This window comes from Seriola lalandi, unplaced genomic scaffold (genome assembly GCF_002814215.2).
Source record: "Seriola lalandi dorsalis isolate HSWRI2012SDOR001 ecotype SW California unplaced genomic scaffold, Sedor1 jcf7180002054889, whole genome shotgun sequence".
Classification (NCBI taxonomy): domain Eukaryota; kingdom Metazoa; phylum Chordata; class Actinopteri; order Carangiformes; family Carangidae; genus Seriola; species Seriola lalandi.
Genome location: NW_019525441.1, coordinates 386956 through 404893, shown reverse-complemented (window position 1 = coordinate 404893; position 17938 = coordinate 386956). Strand labels below are relative to the sequence as shown.

The 17938-nt window shown below is 41.1% G+C and overlaps 1 protein-coding gene across 2 annotated transcripts in view; it reads left to right on the top strand.

The window, feature by feature from the left end:
* Positions 1–17938, top strand: part of chchd3a (coiled-coil-helix-coiled-coil-helix domain containing 3a) — a 65285-nt gene that overhangs the window by 36764 nt on the left and 10583 nt on the right. For both annotated transcript variants that reach the window (XM_023429184.2, XM_087180095.1), the window contains 2 exons: positions 2159–2242; positions 11401–11471. In XM_023429184.2, coding sequence (XP_023284952.1) covers positions 2159–2242; positions 11401–11471 — 155 coding nt within the window. The remainder of the gene's footprint in view (positions 1–2158; positions 2243–11400; positions 11472–17938) is intronic.

Sequence of the window (17938 nt, the reverse complement as noted above, 5' to 3'; positions counted from 1 at the left end):
GTGCGTGTGCGTGCGTGCGTACACGTTTGCCAGTGTTGGTTGGTAGGTTTCTGTCTTGTGTGTAATAGATAAGCTTGGAGCACCCCCTTGACTTTCAAACTTCCCCCCAGTCATGTCATGCGTGGACAGCCACTCTGTGACACTCCTCGCCGCTCATCACAATGCATAGAGCACACAGCTCCGCCTGCTCTGCGTCGAGCAGCCGAACGCAGATGGTTATCAGTGTTGAGATTGGACGGGTTAATGCAATTTTTTTTTTTTTCCCTCTATACATTGTATTTTGTTTATACTCCTCGTCTCCTTCAACATCCTATAGTGCTTAAAGCAATGTGCCAAGGCTCGATCTGCATGGCTGCTTTCCATACAGCAGTCCTCAGCAGTATGGTGATGTGTGTGTTTGAGTTTGTATTTATGTATTGCGTATGAGCAGTGCACATGGTTTATGATTATATACTATATATGTATTGTATGTGTATGCACTGCTGTGTGTATATGCCAATGAATGAGGAGACTGAAAGGATGGAGTGTGAGTATTCAAGCAGAACAGTGTGGCAGCCAGTCACCCTTACCCTCTGAATACTAAACCTTTCCAAATGTCACTTTGAAGAAGTTCATGGATGAATCAGTGCCTCTTTACACTTATTCTCTCTCTTGTTTTTTTTTTTTTTCCTTTTTTCAATGCTTCCCTTTATTCAGGAGATAGGACAGAAGGTAAGTCCAGAGGCCTTTACTTTCTCCACGACTCTCCAGTTCTCTCTCACTGTTTCTGCATGATGGAGTCAAGGAATTTCTTTTCAGTTTCAACTTCTTTGACATGTTACATTTTTCTTTCCAGCAGGTATTTCAGCTCCTCCGTATTTTGATGATCCTTTTTCTTACAGCTCTCCTGCTCCAAATTCTTTATAGAATTATAGATGAGCTGGCGACTTCAGCCTCTTTCTGAAGACTTATTAACAGAAGGGAACAATAATAGAAAATGTTCCTGGTTGGGTCCTGAAGTTCACTGTGGCTTTGACTAACACAATTCTGTGTCTTGTTTAAAGGCTTTCCATTTTTTTTTATTTCATATACTCCTTATATTCTCCAGTCAAAACCTACTTTTTCTAGATATATGCCGACCATGTTTGAATGAAACGACTCGCTCAAGTCAGTAAACGTCTCTTCAACTTAACATTAAACAAGTGGTAAAACAACTGAATTAATGTAAAATGATGTCAACAACCGAACCCCAATTCTACCAGTTTTAATATCCTGTTTTATTGCTGTTTTATCATCCATAGCCATCGTCTCATCACGAGTAAATGATGAGAAGTAAATTCACAATTAAAAATATGTGGTCCTGAAAACTGTTGTCTAGCCTGTACAGAAAGTTGAACTTTTATCACTATTGTTAAAATTTCAATGCTTGACATCATTACTATTTGCTTCACTGGGTGTCTATTGAAGCGTAAAGGTGTTTTGTTTTTTTTTTCTTTTCTTTCTCTGGATAGCAGATATACCCAGGTCTTATCTGTCCTGTATATCACCCAGAGAGTCAGCCGTACATCTAGTGAAGGTCATAGTAGAGTGGAGGACAGTGGAGATAGGTAGCCTGGCTAAATATATACGCCAGACCGTGGTGCTACTTCGTGCTGAGAACTGATGTTATCCTCTTGGCCTGATAGCGGTTTGGCTGAAGATTGAACACAAGAGGACAAAGAAGCTCATACAGTACCTGCCAAGGCATGATCAGTCTCTCACACACTCACACACACACACACACGGACACACAGGTGTATATGAACATATTCCAATCCAGGCAGATCCTCTCTGGATATATGTCCACGCTCTCTGGCACGACACACACATTCACACAGCGTTTCACAGTTGGGTGTATCTATGCCAACAAACAAAGAGCCTCTATCTTTGTTGTTTTGTAATGCATATCTGCTTTATACACACTTGTTTGAGTCATCATTGTGGGCCTCTCTCCTGTGTATGTATACTTGTGTACGAATGTGTTTTTTGATTGGTTTGTTAAAATTGGCAACGCTCCACTGAGCATGTAAGTAATGGTTTTTCTTCTCTTGTGTGTGCATGTGTGTATGCTGCATGTTGTACGTGTGTGTGTGTGTGTGTGTGTGTGTGTGTGTGTGTGTGTGTGTGTGTGTGTGTTTAGGCCAAGCAGCTGGAGGCCAGAGAAGCAGACTTAAAGAAGCAGGATGCTTTCTACAGAGAGCAGGTGGCCCGGCTGGAGGAGAGGGTGAGAAAATGTTTGCACCAGATAAAATGCACCTGGGTGAATGTATGAACCAACTCACAAACCAGGATCTACCACTCACTGCAGAAATCAAATGATGATATCTGATTCATCTTACAATAATTATTTGTTTTCATTCGTTTAATCAATATGGCTTTGATAATCCTTCACTGAGCAGACAGAAATGGAAAAACTGATTTTCTGGGGGGGTTTTTTAAACTTATTTTCTCAGATGTGTTGAGAGATACATCAGAAATCTCTACCACATGCCAGGCTGGTGATCTCAACATGGGTGGGGATGCAGATACCAGATAACAGAGCTTTATTAATGTATAATGCAGTCATCAACACACAGTACACACAGAAGCACACACGTCAGTGCACACACAAAGAAGAACACAAGATTCATGCACATAATTCAGCCGTCATACACAGTGAGCTCGGTCACTATGGGGCTCAACCAAAATACAGTCACATTTATTCTTTCTCTTCATCCCACTGCCCCACTGTTTTTGTTGGCATCCTTCAATATAAACTCTACATGCTTTCCCCAATGTGCTTGCTCTCTTTCTCTCTCTCTCTCTCTCTCTCTCTCTCTCTCTCTTCCCCTCCATAATTGTCTTTCTGCTCAATTTCTGTTCCCTTTTTTTCTTTAATTTCCGCCTTAAATTCCTCTGCCTGAAGGATAAAGGGTTAAATCTCATTCATCTCTGTGTGTGTCCTCCTGTCCCTGAAAATGACACTACCCTGATGTTCATTGTCAAACCAGTGTCCTGTGGAGGGGGACCAGGGTCAGTTGCCGTGCTTAGCCCCCTTCAAATGGCAGCTACATGCTGGTCCCAGTGCGAGATGCCTGCAAGGCAGGGGACCAGGGTCAAATGCCCTGTTAAAGTGTGTTAAAAAGGACGGTCTCATGCTGCTCTCAAATCATAAGTGTGTCTTAGGAATGGTACAATGCCCTTATTTAATGTGCTTGAAATAACACCTTCATGCTGGGAAGGAGTTTTCTCCCCTTTGGAGGGTGCAAAAAGTCAAATGCCCTTTACAGTGAAAGCCAAATCGAAATTTCACACTGTTGTGAGGCCAGATATTCATTGTGGAAGATGGAGGCACTCCACATATTCTTATTCTTAGAAGCTCACATGAATAAAAGGGTGACAGAAGTATCACATACTCAATGGGTACTTTGTCCTCTAAAGGACCTCAGTGTGAAATGATTTTGTGTTTATCCATATGGCTCAAATGTGATTTTGTGGTAAAAAGATGGTCTCTTATCTTGTGTAAGCTTACCCGTGCATGTGCACACATCACTATTAATGAATTTGCTTTAAATGAACTTATCTTTTTTGCCATTCCTTAATGTTTTTCTTAGCTGATTAAAAGAGCGGCACATGACCATCGTTGTGGATTTGTTCCTATTGTACACAAGACATTCGCACTTTGGGTCAATAAAGCTTGCAAAATTTCCTTCCTTCACTGAGGATGAACTCTTAAGTCAAGCCAGTGGGTATTGAGTGGCAGTGGACTTCTGTCAATAATTGGAAGTGCATTGGTCTGTGCAATTTCGGTTGGGCAGCGGAGAGTAGAGGATTTACTGACAACAGGGGAAGGTATAAATTAATCGATGGATTTGCGAAGAAAGCAACTGTCACTTTCTTTCAAAATTGCTTTAGTTGGTTGATGGCTCGGCAAACTAACAAAGTTGAAATAATATAAGATGTAGATATGCTCCCTTGTTGCACTTGAACCTTCCTAGATTGCTGCTGTACAGTGTTTCTCTTTGGACTTTGTAGCTCTACTGTATCATACTGTATAGGAGCAAATGTGAGTGCTGATGGTAGAAGTGATGAGCTCCAACTAACGCAGGCATTATCGACTCTAGGCGCTGGCCATCCATCAGCCATGTTGGCCTCTGGTCAATATTCCTTAGATCAAAGTGTCAACAAATCACCTTCACACCTCAGAAAGACAGAAGATTGAGATAGACAGAGGAGAGAGATACTGTACTGAAGACAGAAGCTAAAGGATTCAACACAAGAAAAGGCAAGAGGAAAAGAGACAGGCAAGACTCTACCTGAGAATATATTAGAAGAAACTATGATAAAGTGACATTTGTGAATGAGTGATAGAGAATAAGAACAAGAAAAATACAGAAAGCAGAAGAGCTATAAAATGATAAAATGTCAACGGATAGATAAAGAGACTATGGTCAAGAAAAGCTTGAAGCACTACTACAACCCCTTCACTGAATAGTAGAAAAATTCAAGGTGACTGTGAGAAACTGGTAGATGTGAGTTGCAGGGTCTGTGATAATGTACATTTCATTTATGTATTGATTTTCAGCACAAGAATGAAACAATAAATTAATTATATTTCCAAACCACTGTATCCACAAAACCAACACACGAGAAAAAACACAGCATAAGTGGCGACCATGTGTGCGTGTTGTGTGACAATAGTTGATCCTGTGGGTAACTGAGGATCAATGGTGGCCATATTGCATGTTGCCTGTCTGACTGCGCAGAAAGCGGCTCAGGGCTCCATAGGGAGTGCAGTGTGTTTGGACTGCGTTAATAACACTCCTTTTTCTTGTTCTGGCCACAGTGCCCCATTTGGCTCTCAGTCCCTGTTCTCCTCACCCAGCGTAAACCCGGCAGAATACCAAACAAGATCACTTTTGGCATGTTCTGTTCTTTGGTACTCACCGTTACTCCTGCCTATTTAATAGCATCAATACCAGATGAAGGTGCTCAAAACATAAAAACGGTACAGGAAACAAGTTTACAGGAAGATACGAATACAAACGTAAGGCTTAAACTAACTATCATGAACATGTAGCCTACATACACGCGAGTAGGTTTGAGCATAGGTATAAAACAGCTACAGACAGTACCCATATCCAGCTCAAATTCATACTATGTACTGAATATTAAGAGTTTTGGTCCTGTGCTCCAGTTAAAGCCGCCATACCATCAGTGCAAAGAATGCTGGGATAAATAGTGTTTGGTCAATTTGTGGGTTTCTATACAAACAAAAGTGGCTGGTGTGCATCTATTGATGGAGACAGTGTATTCACAGTATAGATAGACGGTCAGCCCTGATTTGATAAGAACAAAATACCTCTCAGGTTTCAGATTCTCAGATGTGCGGTTTTGATGCTTTTATTGGTTTCAATCAATGTAAATTGAATATGTTTAGCTTGTAGACTGTTTGGTTGGAATAAACAAGGCATTTGACGACGCTGCATTGGGATCTGAGTGGTTGTCATGGGCATTTTTTTTAATCCTATCTTCTGACACAGACAAATTGAGTTAGCAATTAGTAGGAATGTAATTCATATTAATCAATAATGAAAATTGTTAGTTGCAGCGTTGTTATGTGCAGGCCTCCGCAGCATGTCTGTATTACACTAGAATATGTGCGAGTGCAAGAAGATGATTTGGTATTGCAGAGGTTTTGAGTTGTCACATGGCTGATTGAAATGTTCATGAGAGTGATGGTGTGTGAAAGGAAACAGTTGTGGTGGCGTGTTGTGTTGTGTTGTGACACACCATGCCTCTGTAGCACCAACCCAAACTGGGGGAGTTGAAATAAGGTATGTCTGCATAATAAACTTGTTTAACTTCAGAATGAATGACCCAGGACAATTATTGTTGACCAGTCACAAGTGATGGTTTATCAGTGAGCTGTGAGCAAGTAGTTCCTCTAACCAGTCTGCATACACTGCAGCAATCAAACCCCAACGCTGTGCTGCTTTTTGGCTGCATTTTTCTAGTGAGAAGGCACCAAATTTGATTTCAGTCGGAGTGTACTGCCAGCTTAATATTATCTACCATGCCCTCCCTCCATCTGCCCTGCATTCCTTCCCTTTACTTCAGGATTCCCCTCAGCATCTTGCTCACCACCAGAAAGAGGCAGAGGAACCGAAAGAGGGCGAGAGAGAGGGAGAGAATATAAGTCTGATATATATTACACGTCTGTTCCAATCCAACATGGCCATTCATCAGAGGGGCTTCCAGTGACAGGCCATCACCAGGCTCCCAGACAGCTCAGCCTGCTGCCTCTGCTGCTGCCGCTCATTGGGGCCACAGCTACCAAATAGCCCCTGAAAACAATATCTATATATTTATTACATTTTCACTCAATACCTGCCCCGCTGTAAAACAATCTCATATTTAACAATCAACTTGCCCATGTTTTTTTTTTTTTTTTCAACCATGTCTCTTTCCAACCCCCCCTCCACGACTCCCTACCACATCTGTCTCTATATCCCTCCTTTTTCAGCTTTTCTTTTTCAAGTGTTGTTTTTTTTTCTCCCTGCCTCCATTAAATTTTTTTTTTCTTTTTTCTTTTTTTTTTTAAAGGGATTTTTCTTCATTTTTTTCTATCTTTCTTTTCGCCTTGTATATCGATGAAATTGGATTTTTCTGCTCTCCCATGGAGGACAATCACAGCAGCAATTGCCATCTCATAGCAAAGTTCCACAGCACTGTGAAAGGAAGAAATACGGGGGAAAGAGCATTAAAAAAAACAGTAATGGTTTCTATCTCTATCTCTGTCTCTACCTCTGACTTGCTATCTTCATCTCAGCCCCTGTCTGTCTTTTCAGTATCCCTCTCCCTCTCAATCTTCTTGCCCTCTCTCTCTCTCTCTTTCTTTCTCTCTCTCTCTCTCTCTCTCTCTCTCTCTTGCGGAAGCTAATATTTTGAGTGCATTTGTGCTTCTCGTGTGATAAAAATTCAAATTCAAAAATAAGAACAGTTGTTTCTTTCTTGCCTTGTTGCTGTATCGTAGCAGGAAAAGATGTTTTAGAATTTCAGTTTCACTATGAAGCGATCAATGTAGTCTCTCTGGCTCTGCTAGGTGCATAACTGGAGACACAGTAATCCGAAGTGAAGATATGACATTGTGCTGCAGTGTTGAATTATTGTGTCTCAGACTGTTTGCTGTTACAGCCGCATGATGGGATTCACAGAGATTTAACAGGAAGTGTTTTCAAGGAATGATGATTTCACAACAACAGAGCAGCACGTTCATTTATGTTTAAAAAAAAAAAAAAAAAAAAAAAAGAGAGAAAATCCTGTCGTGGTAACGCTCCACAGGCTAAAATAATGAATGCAAAGACACAAATTTTGAAATGTTCACTTGTATGGCTCAGTTTTTGTTCAAACTAAGTCAGATGTTGATTCAAGCAATGATAATTGTATTGGACGACATTATGTGAACATTTTTTTTCTTCTTCATGAATGAAAATGAGGGTAGACACATTTTACTTTGTAAAGTAGCCAGCTTTCTATTGCCCAAACTTTTGATATATACAGAACACCTAGCAGAGTGAATTAAAGAACTAAAAACTTTAAATTGCTTATTATAAACATAAGGAAGAAGCTTGTCTCTCTGAGGTTGTCAGGCAACCAACAGAGACTCCAGGAAGTGACTCCACCTAGCCGAGAAATTGCTCATAACCCACAGTAAAAGCAAAATTTTTATGTGTCGGTTTTTGTACAGACTAAACAAAAAAAGATACGTGTTATTCTTTGAGCTTCATTGTATGTTCAGACTCACAGCATTGCAAATTTTTGTCCACAGAATCGATTTTGTGTTTTCGCCCCTAACAGCCAATGTAGCAACTACACAGATGTTAGATGTAAGCTAGCTAGCGAGGAACACACTGAATGTGGGAGTGTGTTTGTGTTTTAACCGTGTCATATTTGTGCATCTCCACCCTGGGATGTTGTCTTGTCCCTTTAGGCAAAGCTTGAAATGCTTAGTCAATTCTGTGTAGGCAGGATAGGTTCAATAACAATTTACCAGCCTCCTTGGTCTCCTTATGAGCAAGTTGTACTGAGTCACACTGCAGAAGCCTCATTTTCTCTAGCTCTGCAGAACAGTAATGTTAGCCATGGTGGGGTGTCTCCCCATTTCGGCCCTCCTGCTCAGCAGCAGATAAGAGAAAGGAGCCATCAATACAAGGAGTTATTTGTTTTATTCATTAAAAATTGGCGGCTTTTTCTCTAAATTGAGCTGGAGCCTGTGTTTGGGTGCAGCTTCTATCTTCTCCATATCGCTGCAGTGCATTAGCAGTAATGGCTTAATTTGTCTATGACACCCCCCACCAGCATTTTGTTTGGCTTCAGATGAGCTCAAAACCTAGTGGAAAGCAAATGGAGTAAATAGGATGAAAACAAACAGAAACAGTTGTATTCAAGAAATGGTTAGCACTTGATTGCGCATGGGGATATACACAGCACCAGGTTTTTGTAGCTTCACGGTTGTTTATCCATTGACAAAGAATTGCTCAGCAGTGATAAAAGAAATATCTTTCTGGGGCACCCTGGTGGCTCACCTGGTGGAGCGTCTACCACGAAGGCTTTGTCCCAACCGCACCAGCACAGGTTCGAATCCGACCTGCGGCCCTTTGCTGCATGTCATCCCCCCTCTCTCTCCCTGACTTCCCTGTCCCTCTCTGTCTCTGCAACTATTGAATTAAAGGCAAAAATGCCCCCAAAAAAATGTTTTTCTCTGAGACTTAAATCAAGGCCATGTTGTACAGCTCAGAAAAAAATCTTTCATTTTGGTCAAGGGAGAAATGTTTTCAACCAAACCTAAGCGTGGTCTCTCTTCTCAGGGCCAATAAAAGGTCCGAGCGATGCTTGAAATCAGTTGGGGCAACAGCAGGAAATCACAATTTGAGACCACTCAGTAATCACTCAAATTACACTACTCTCTGTCTGGTGGTGAACTTTTTTTGCTCCCCGTTTTTGTGTGGCACTGTTTATATGTGGATATCTAGCCTTTTGGCAGCACGTCCACACATGCTGTGTGTGTTGGTACCTTGTGGTGTAGGTGTGTACGTAAATGGAGGAGCATTGTTTGTGTGTGTGTACGTGGGTGCGTGTGTGTGTGTGTGTGTGTGTGTGTGTGTGTGTGTACGTGTATTGTAAGTGGTCCTGCAATCATTGTCACACATGGCCTTTTGTCCTCCCAGGTGGATTAGTGCGCTGATTAGTGCCAGCTCTGCCATTTAGGCAGGTATTATTACCTAATACTTAGTATTCCAGACAGAGACCCAAATCCAGCCCTTTCTGCCTCCCACTTTCTCTTCCAATGGCTCAATCTCAGCGCTCAGGAGAAGTCTTATTCTTGCCTCTTTAGCAGCTCCCAAAATCTCTTTTTAGTCTTTTTGTTATCTTTGAATAAGCTTCAGTTTTAAATCCTTTTCCTTAGCTCTGACAGTTTCTTTGTCTACACCAAAAACCACTTGATTCAAGGCCAAGAGGGCACAGATACAGCATGAGCTTACAAGTTAACTCTTAAACTTTGGAAAATTCTCTTTCACTGTGTTTTACATACAAACTAATGTCTGCCTGAGGGACAACTGCAGTGGGTCGGTGAAGTATTACATGTTGTTGTTTGATAGATTTCATGCAGGATCTTTTTTGTCTTACGAGATGTTTTGCAATGTCTACTCTTTCCATGACAAAGTGACTTTCTATGAAATAGTTTTTTCAATATTTTAAATGATCAAAAATAATCTTGTACAGTCACTTATAGCGCTCTACAAATTCATAGGAAATGAAAGGATGGTTTCTCGTACTTCATGACTTAATTTTTACTCATGGGGCCTGGGACGTTACATAGACATCAATCATTTCAAGTCCATTTAAATTTGACGCACGTGAACATGTCAAGAGTGATAATAGGATACAAAATGTATCTATAAGTGTAGTTGTTTGTTTCAGGACAATACAGCAAATTTATCAAGTATATAATATATGTGCTATCTGCATATCTAAAAAATTTATTTTTTATTAAAGAGAACAATATTCATATTGATGCCAAAGAAATGCAATTGAATTACGTCTGTAACTACAGAATGTGAAAAAGTGAGGGACTTTGAATCCTGCGGATCCTCTGTACGAGAGTCTGTCCAAATGAAGAGGACTCAAATCTGTATCAGACCTTTTGTCAGCGTTGTCATGTCCCATCTTCTTTTAGCTCTACAACACATCACTATTGATCTTTTCAGCAGTGCAGTTCATTCCTATTGATCTCTTTTGAACAATGATGAATGCCTTCCCTGCAAGGGGCTTGAGTTCGGGCAGGTAGGACCAAGACACTGGGATCTATCACATTTCTAATGTAGCTATAATTTATGTAAAATCATTTAAGGTTTTGGTTTCCAGTAGATAAGATATCTTATACACAGTCCTGGGTTGATTGTGGCTCTTAACAACCAAACAGGGAATGGCACAAAACAATTTGACCGATGTTGTAGAAAATACAATCATATTTGGGAAATTTTCTTTTTTTATATGCAAGTATAAGTATTATTAATGTCTTCTTAATTTGAAGACATTGGCAGCAGAAGATATGGATCAAACCTCATACGACTCAATCAAGCTATCCATCACACTTTACTACTTCTCACCATTTGATCATAAATGTACATAGCAGCCACTGAGGGCAGACAAAACAGATCTTCCTAGAGTAGTATAAATGGTGTAGGAGCCGGGTTGTATGGCTATGTTTGAGGAGGTAATTCAGGTTGAGTGGTGCTGCTATGGGTTCATTTGCTATGGGTCACCAGGGGATTATGACCGGTGGTCTGTACGTTGTTGACTAGCGACCCTCTGACCTTACAGGATTGCTGCCTGTTATTACAGCAGTCTTTTTGTGAAAGGATAAGCACAAGCGCACACATACACACACAAAAAACCCTGTAATTCACGTGCTCTCACAAAGAGGAACACATGTAGTGTGTGCACACGCTCAAAACAACATAATAGAAAAATCTTCCAGCACCACATACAATACAAAGTTAGCCTCCATTTTGCGGATAATAAACCCAACTGGTAATAGACTTCTGCCCTTAATATCGCTCTCAGTCATGTTTTAATGATGTTTGAGTGACAGCCAATGAGGCAGAGTTGTAGTTGTAGTTGCTGGGCTATGCTGTAGGTAGAACTATATTAAGAAGTGTCACACTGTTGAAATGTTTTCTTTTGGCCTAAATGGATCCAATCTGAGAGGAGTGAAGATGTGAATAAATTGGATGGACTATTTATATATATATATATATATATATATATAAAAGAGGTCAGAATCACATTTTCATTCATTTCTCTCACTCACTGCTTTCTCTGTCTGTCTCTTTGCAGAGTGCTCAGTTCTACAAGGTCACCACAGAGAATTACCATCAAGCTGCAGACCAAGTGAATGCCAAGTTCAAGTAAGTTAAGACCGTTGTTCCAAGGTAGATGAAAAACTTTAGATCACCTATCAGTAATTTCTAACCTGTTTCTTAGTGTTACCCGCATAAAAAATATTATTTCACAATTGCTTTCTTTCTCTAAAAATGACTTGTTTACAACAAGCCTTTTATTCTAACGCACAGCTGGTTCATGATCTTGGATCTTGGCAAGTTTCATGTGTACTGACTGGTACATGAAGAAAAATTATGCTTTCACAAAAGATTAGACGTCCATGTTGACCGACCAGTGAATTCACTATTGAATTATGCTAGCCACATTCTAACCTACCTCTTTCAATCAGACCCACATTAGCCCGACCCATTAGCTGATGTTGATGATGCGGTTCACTGATAAGCCTGATTGCATTTGGATGATAGCTGACAGAGCTTTTCTTGTGCTCTTTTAATATTTTAGTGCTAGAGGAGTGTAAAACCTTATCTTCAACCGGACCTTCAACCTAATTTGCTGCAGTGTTATAATATGGTTAGCATTTACTATATTAAGAGACAAAAGATAACCTCTGTGATGCAGAAAAGAATTCTACATTGGTTTTCAAATAGTTTAGACTCTTTTTTTTTTTTGTTATATTGTGAGTACCACCAATCTTGCCACCACACCTTGCAGTGAAAAGAATGATTACTTCATTGAAGCTGTTAGCGCAGGAGGTAATATTAAACATCCAAATGGTCATGAATGTACCACATTTCCGACACATAAATGTAACTCAAGAAGATGCTGGATCCCTCCCCGTCCGTGTTCCATCTGTCTTCTTAATAAGAGACCATTAGGCTCCATAGTAATGTAGGGAAAGTGGATGAGGAGCCCGCAGGAGGTGGGGCAAGAATGGGCCCTGGCTCTGAGCTCTCCTCCTGGGAGGCTAGGCTAATTGTGTTAGCTTGTCATTAGCCAGCGCTAACACTGGGATCATTGTCTCCCTCAGAAATGCTGGAAAGTGATTAGCCCAGTCCATCGGGGGTTTAGCGCTAGACTGGTGGAAGCCGGAGCTGAGACTTTCCAAATCACATTAAAGGGAAAAAAATAAATGGAATAACATTAGTGCCAAATGACAGTGCTAACTGCGAGTGAACGTTGGGCTAACGTGCGGGTAGTCATGTGATGTGGGCCTTTGCACAGAGAGCAGTGATTGGAGGATTGGATTATAGGAGGTGCATTAGCAGTGTTGTGACTGGATTACAATGTTGGAAAGGTAGAGGAGGGGGGCAATCTGTGTGCATGTGTGTGTGCATGTGTGTGTGCGCGCGTGCGTGTGTGCGTGAGTGTGTGCTAATGAAATGGCGGGAAGGTCTGGTCTTACAAGACAGGGGCAGGGATGCATTGAGGGGATGAGAGCACAGGGCTAATTGGATTTAACAGGGCGTGTTTGGCCCATCTTTGTTTATGTGTGTGAGTTCATGCGTGCTGGTGTTTGTATGCTCTCATATCTTGAACATCTTTTGTGAACATAATATGTGTGTGCCTTCCCTCAAAGCGCTCTCTCATGACAGAGGCCTCTGTTGAATAATGGGAGCAAATATTTTTTTGTCTCACACAGGCGTTTGATTTCCTCAAAGTTAAAAAATGTCCTCGAGTGATTAAAAAGAAAAAAAAAAGAAAGAAAGAGAAGCCGGGGTCGTATCCACACTTGATAGAATTAACATTTGATATGTTAATGTGAGGATGTTATAAAATGTGGGAGATGACATCTTTCTTATCAGAATGTCTTCATTTCCCCATTCTAGTTCATGTCAGCTGTAAAGAGAGTGATAGTGCCCTAAGGATTGATTAGTGTTAGGGCTGATATTAGTGTGTGGTTTATTATAGTAAAGCAGAAGATGTGTGGGGTTATAACATCTGTATATACGCTTTTGGAAGATTTAATTGAGACTTTTGATGGGTTTGAGTTGTGCATGTGCATATGACATTAGATCGGCAGGGAATTTGTCAGATATCTGTAGGATAAAGCTGTTATTACTTTGTGACAGCGGGATCGGGACAAGATGGAAAAATAAGGTCTCAGGAGTGGATGGGATTTGGGGGAATGTATGTGTCACAGCTATATGCAGCACCTGGTTTCATAAAGGTTCTTTAGGTTGATGCTGTTTCAACATGGAGCAAAGTAATAGGTGTAGTAAGTGATTGGGTCAGGACACTGAAGTGATGATGAGGTAATAGGCTTGTAAGTTAACCATGCAGTCTACAGATAGGTTTCAGCAGGTAGCCTGTGCCTGTTCCATTCATACAGCAGCAGTGGTACAGTGTGGTCACTCTCCTTGGCAATGTTGAAAGAAATAAATTAAAGTGAAAGAGGTAGGTACTCAAGGGAAGGAAGGGTGTGTGTGTGTGTCTTTGAGCAATATGAGTTTGTGTGTGTGTATAGTTTTTTTGCGTAGGTGTGCTGTACAGCTGTTCCCTGCCGTTCTTTTGCTGTATTCCCACCAGAGTTTTCTGAGAATGATGGAGCTCTCCCAAATGGAACAGTACTGCATCACCATGACCTCATTACATCCATACACATACAATCATACATTCACAGTGACACACACATATACACACACACACACACATATATATATATATATATATATATGTGTGTGTGTGTGTGTGTATGTACAGTATTTGTATGGGAAGACATACACATATCTACATTCTTTTACACTTTCTTATATCTATAATTTTGTACAAAATAAAACATTGTGTACATACATACGAGAAGAATTTCTACATCATGTTTTTATAAACATTTCTTCACAAAGATATGGGCACCTGAAAAATGTTGTCTGAAGTGAGTGCGAACAAATCCTGCTAAAACTGTAAATAGGCTCCTCTAGTGTGTAAAATTGTTGAATCATAAACTGCAGGGGATCAACCTGCTCTGAAAGACCTAGACAAAAGAGACAGTTCGTCTTTCGTAAGCACGTAAATATACACAACATGTAACAGATAATGTAATAACACAGCATGTTAGACACACACGCGTACACATAAGACAAAAGCCCTTCTTCGCTCTCCCTGTGACACTGACTGTAGATAAGAGTTCCCAGTTGTCCGTGGAGAGGAGACTATCTCTCTCTGCACCTGATTTATATGCTGCCACGTTCACCACTAGTTGTTTATCCAAGTCTGATGCATTATCACACTGTCCACCTCTGGATGTGTGACCTTTACTGCACTACATGTATGTATGCATGCCTATGTGTGAGTGCTTTTGTATGTGAGGGTGAATGCATTTGAGCATGCTCACATATACAGGTGTATGCGGGGACATCCGCATTGGTGTGTGTGTGTGTGTTTAGTCAGGCTGCAGTGACCCAACAGGGCTTTAGTTTGAATTGTGAGGTGACAGGCCTGGAGGAAAATGATAGATGTGAGATTATGCGAAAAGATGGAATGGGGAATGAAAGAACGGTGGCGTAGTCCTAAGCCCTCCTGTCACTGCTAACCTTTGGTGGGGTTTTGGGCTTCTTTGTCGAAGCCGGTCACTCTGTGTTTGTCGAGGGTCCCTGCAGAATTGAGATGGGACCGGGATGTCACATATTGGTGAGCGGGTGGGTCTGACAAGGCTGTGTAATAGTGAAGGATTTAGACCATCATCTGTAATGCCTGCATCCCCCCTCTGAGCTCTGAAAACTTGGACTCCTGCAGGTTTGCTGCCTTGATGGTGACATTTGTCTTAAGATCAGAAAAGGCAGTGCATATGCATGTGTCTAAGGCAAGCACTTTCTGTTCCCCCCTATACAGTCAGCCATAGAGAATAAAATCATTCTTGTCTGTCAGTCACTCCTCTCTTCCCTCAGGCTACACATCCACTCCCTTTGTCTGTTTTTTATTTTTATTTTTTTTAGCTCTTTTGAATAAATCTTTTTTTAATTTAATCCAGTTGACAATAACAGCAGCCACTGTCCTCGCTCCGTCTCTCCGTACGCCCACGCAAAGGTGGATTGAGGAGGCGTGGAGCAAAACTTGTTGAATGTAAAATGGCTCATTGTTTTTCTTGTGCGTGCTGCACTGCCTCGACCACACCTGAGAGTCTGTCTTCTCCTCCATACCATGTGGGAGAAAGTAGAGCCCACTCATGCCTCTTCCAGCCCCTTATAACCACAAATATTTCAGAAATAAACAACTTCAACAACCCTTCATCTGCTGTGTTTATTTATTTATTTATCTGCGTTAAGACATTGTGCAATTTTACCAGCAAACTCCTTATTATGAAGTTGCTGCTTGTTAAAAGTTTTCCCTGTAGCATTTTCATTGTCAAGTTAATTGTGATACTGTGTAACAGTAAACAAAGACTCTGGTCAGGTTTGTTGCCAATAGTATCACTTAAGTTTCAGACCTCATTTCCTCAATTTCTTAATTTTCTACAAACCATTGCCTCTTGCCATAAGGTTATGGACACAGTTGGGCAATCCCATGCAACCTAATGCAATCAAACACAATAGCCCTGCAACAAAGCATTGCAGGACTATTGCGTTGTGCATTTGTCATATCTTTCATGTTAGTGAAGAGGATAAATGGGCTGGAGAGAATCCAGCAGGTTTCCTGCAAAATCCACCCTGCTGCTACAAAATGTAAATAAGGTATAGAGGCAGGTAGAGGCTTTTCAGTTTCTTGGCAGTGCTCCTGTTTTTTGAAGGGAATAATACGGATGTCCCAAAATTAATTAAGTAATGATTTATTGATGTTTAATTTTGCCAAGCAGCACTTTTAATTACTAAAATAACAGGAATTAATTTAGCAGGTAGTTATTGCCAAGTATTTAAGTTGTTGTTGTTGTTGCAGAGGTGTTTTTCTGTGAAGTAGTCGGTGAGGTAGGACAGACCGAGCAGCACTTTGACCCCTCTGTCAGGTGAGGGTGAACCACAATTCCGTAGCTAGGCAACCCGGGCGCAGGGACAAGATGGTGGTCAGCTGAGGAGATAGAAGTCAATAACGGCTTTAAAAGCTCTTCTTTCGGCCTTAAGAGCTCTGCGATGTTGGTGGTAAAAGGCGCACATGATTCATGGGAACTGCGTGGGCGTATACATGGACACATAATGTACATACACACCTTTTAGTGGATGAATTAGTGACATTGGAAACACACTCAGCTTTTGTTGCTTTTCTGTGTTATTTGGGATGTTTCATATAGTGAACACTGCGGTGGCATGAGCAACGGAATAGAAAGTCACTGACATGTAACAGTTTGTGGACCTGCACATATTTACCATTTACAAAGCACTGCCACTCACCACTTTTGGATGAACCTTGTAATGTTAATGTATTTCTCACAAATACTGAACCAGTGAAAATGTTTCAGGTGCTTCTTACGTTTGTGAAACATTTAGCTTCTGTCTAAGGCCAGACACCGGTCCCCTTATGAGAGTGTGTGTGAAGAGGGGTCAGAAAGGACACATCCAGCCCTTCTTTTTCCTCTCACTCGCTCATCGTTCTTTGTCTGCCTCACTGCTCACTTAGGAACGGTGTTTTTGAATCTCTCTCACTCACTCCATCTTTGTTATCATCTGCTTTTGCCTCCCTCACTCACTCATGTTCTCTCTCTCCATTCTTTGGCAGTCTTTTATCTGTCGCACTTTTCTTGATTTTGTCTCTTTCTGTGTCTCTTCCTCCCTCTCTCTTTCTCTCTCCCTCTTTTTTTTCTCTCTCATTCAATCTCTTATCCATGCTGATGGATTTCACTGCAGGGGGGTCACCCAGGTCTGCTTTTAAAAAGCAGCGTGAGCAAAATGTGTGTCATTTTTCTCCCTAACTGGATCATTTGTATTTATTTACCCCCCTCAGTACTGACGCCTGCCTTAACTAGAGAGAACATGAGGGCTTTTTAAGGGGGAACTGGCACCCACCCCTTAACCCTATTAACCCCTAAGTGGACCTAAATGATGATAAATAGACAATGTGGTGATTGGGAACTCAATCTGGTGGCAGGCTAGGGTAATCCATACTGTCGATGGTGCTACAGTGGGTGCTACTTGTGTGTGTGTGTGTGTGTGTGTGTGTGGGTGTGGGTGAGATGAGGTAAGATGATTTCTAGCAACATGTGTGAAACCTGACTAAATCAGACCATAAAATGACTTCTTCCTCTTCTTGGTCAGTAACTTTTTATTCATAATAGAACAATAGGAGCATTAGTCCTCATGTGAAAACAGAGCAAATGGCTTGCTCTTGTATAGGGTTGCTTTTACATCCAGAAGAAATCTTATAAAGAAAGGCAGCACCTCCTCATAATCAACTGCAACCACATATGTGTAAAATAATTCTTCTATTGTTAAAAACCAAAGCCGGCGTAATGTGTGTGTGATTTGTAGATAGCATAGTGTGACGTGTAACACAAAAGTGTCAGCGTCTGTCCCGCCATGACAGCTCTTCCTTTTTACTAAGACATCAGTATTGCTCTGTGACTGCCTCTGCTGCTGGCTTAGAGGCGGAACAACAGTGCCCCCCCACCCCC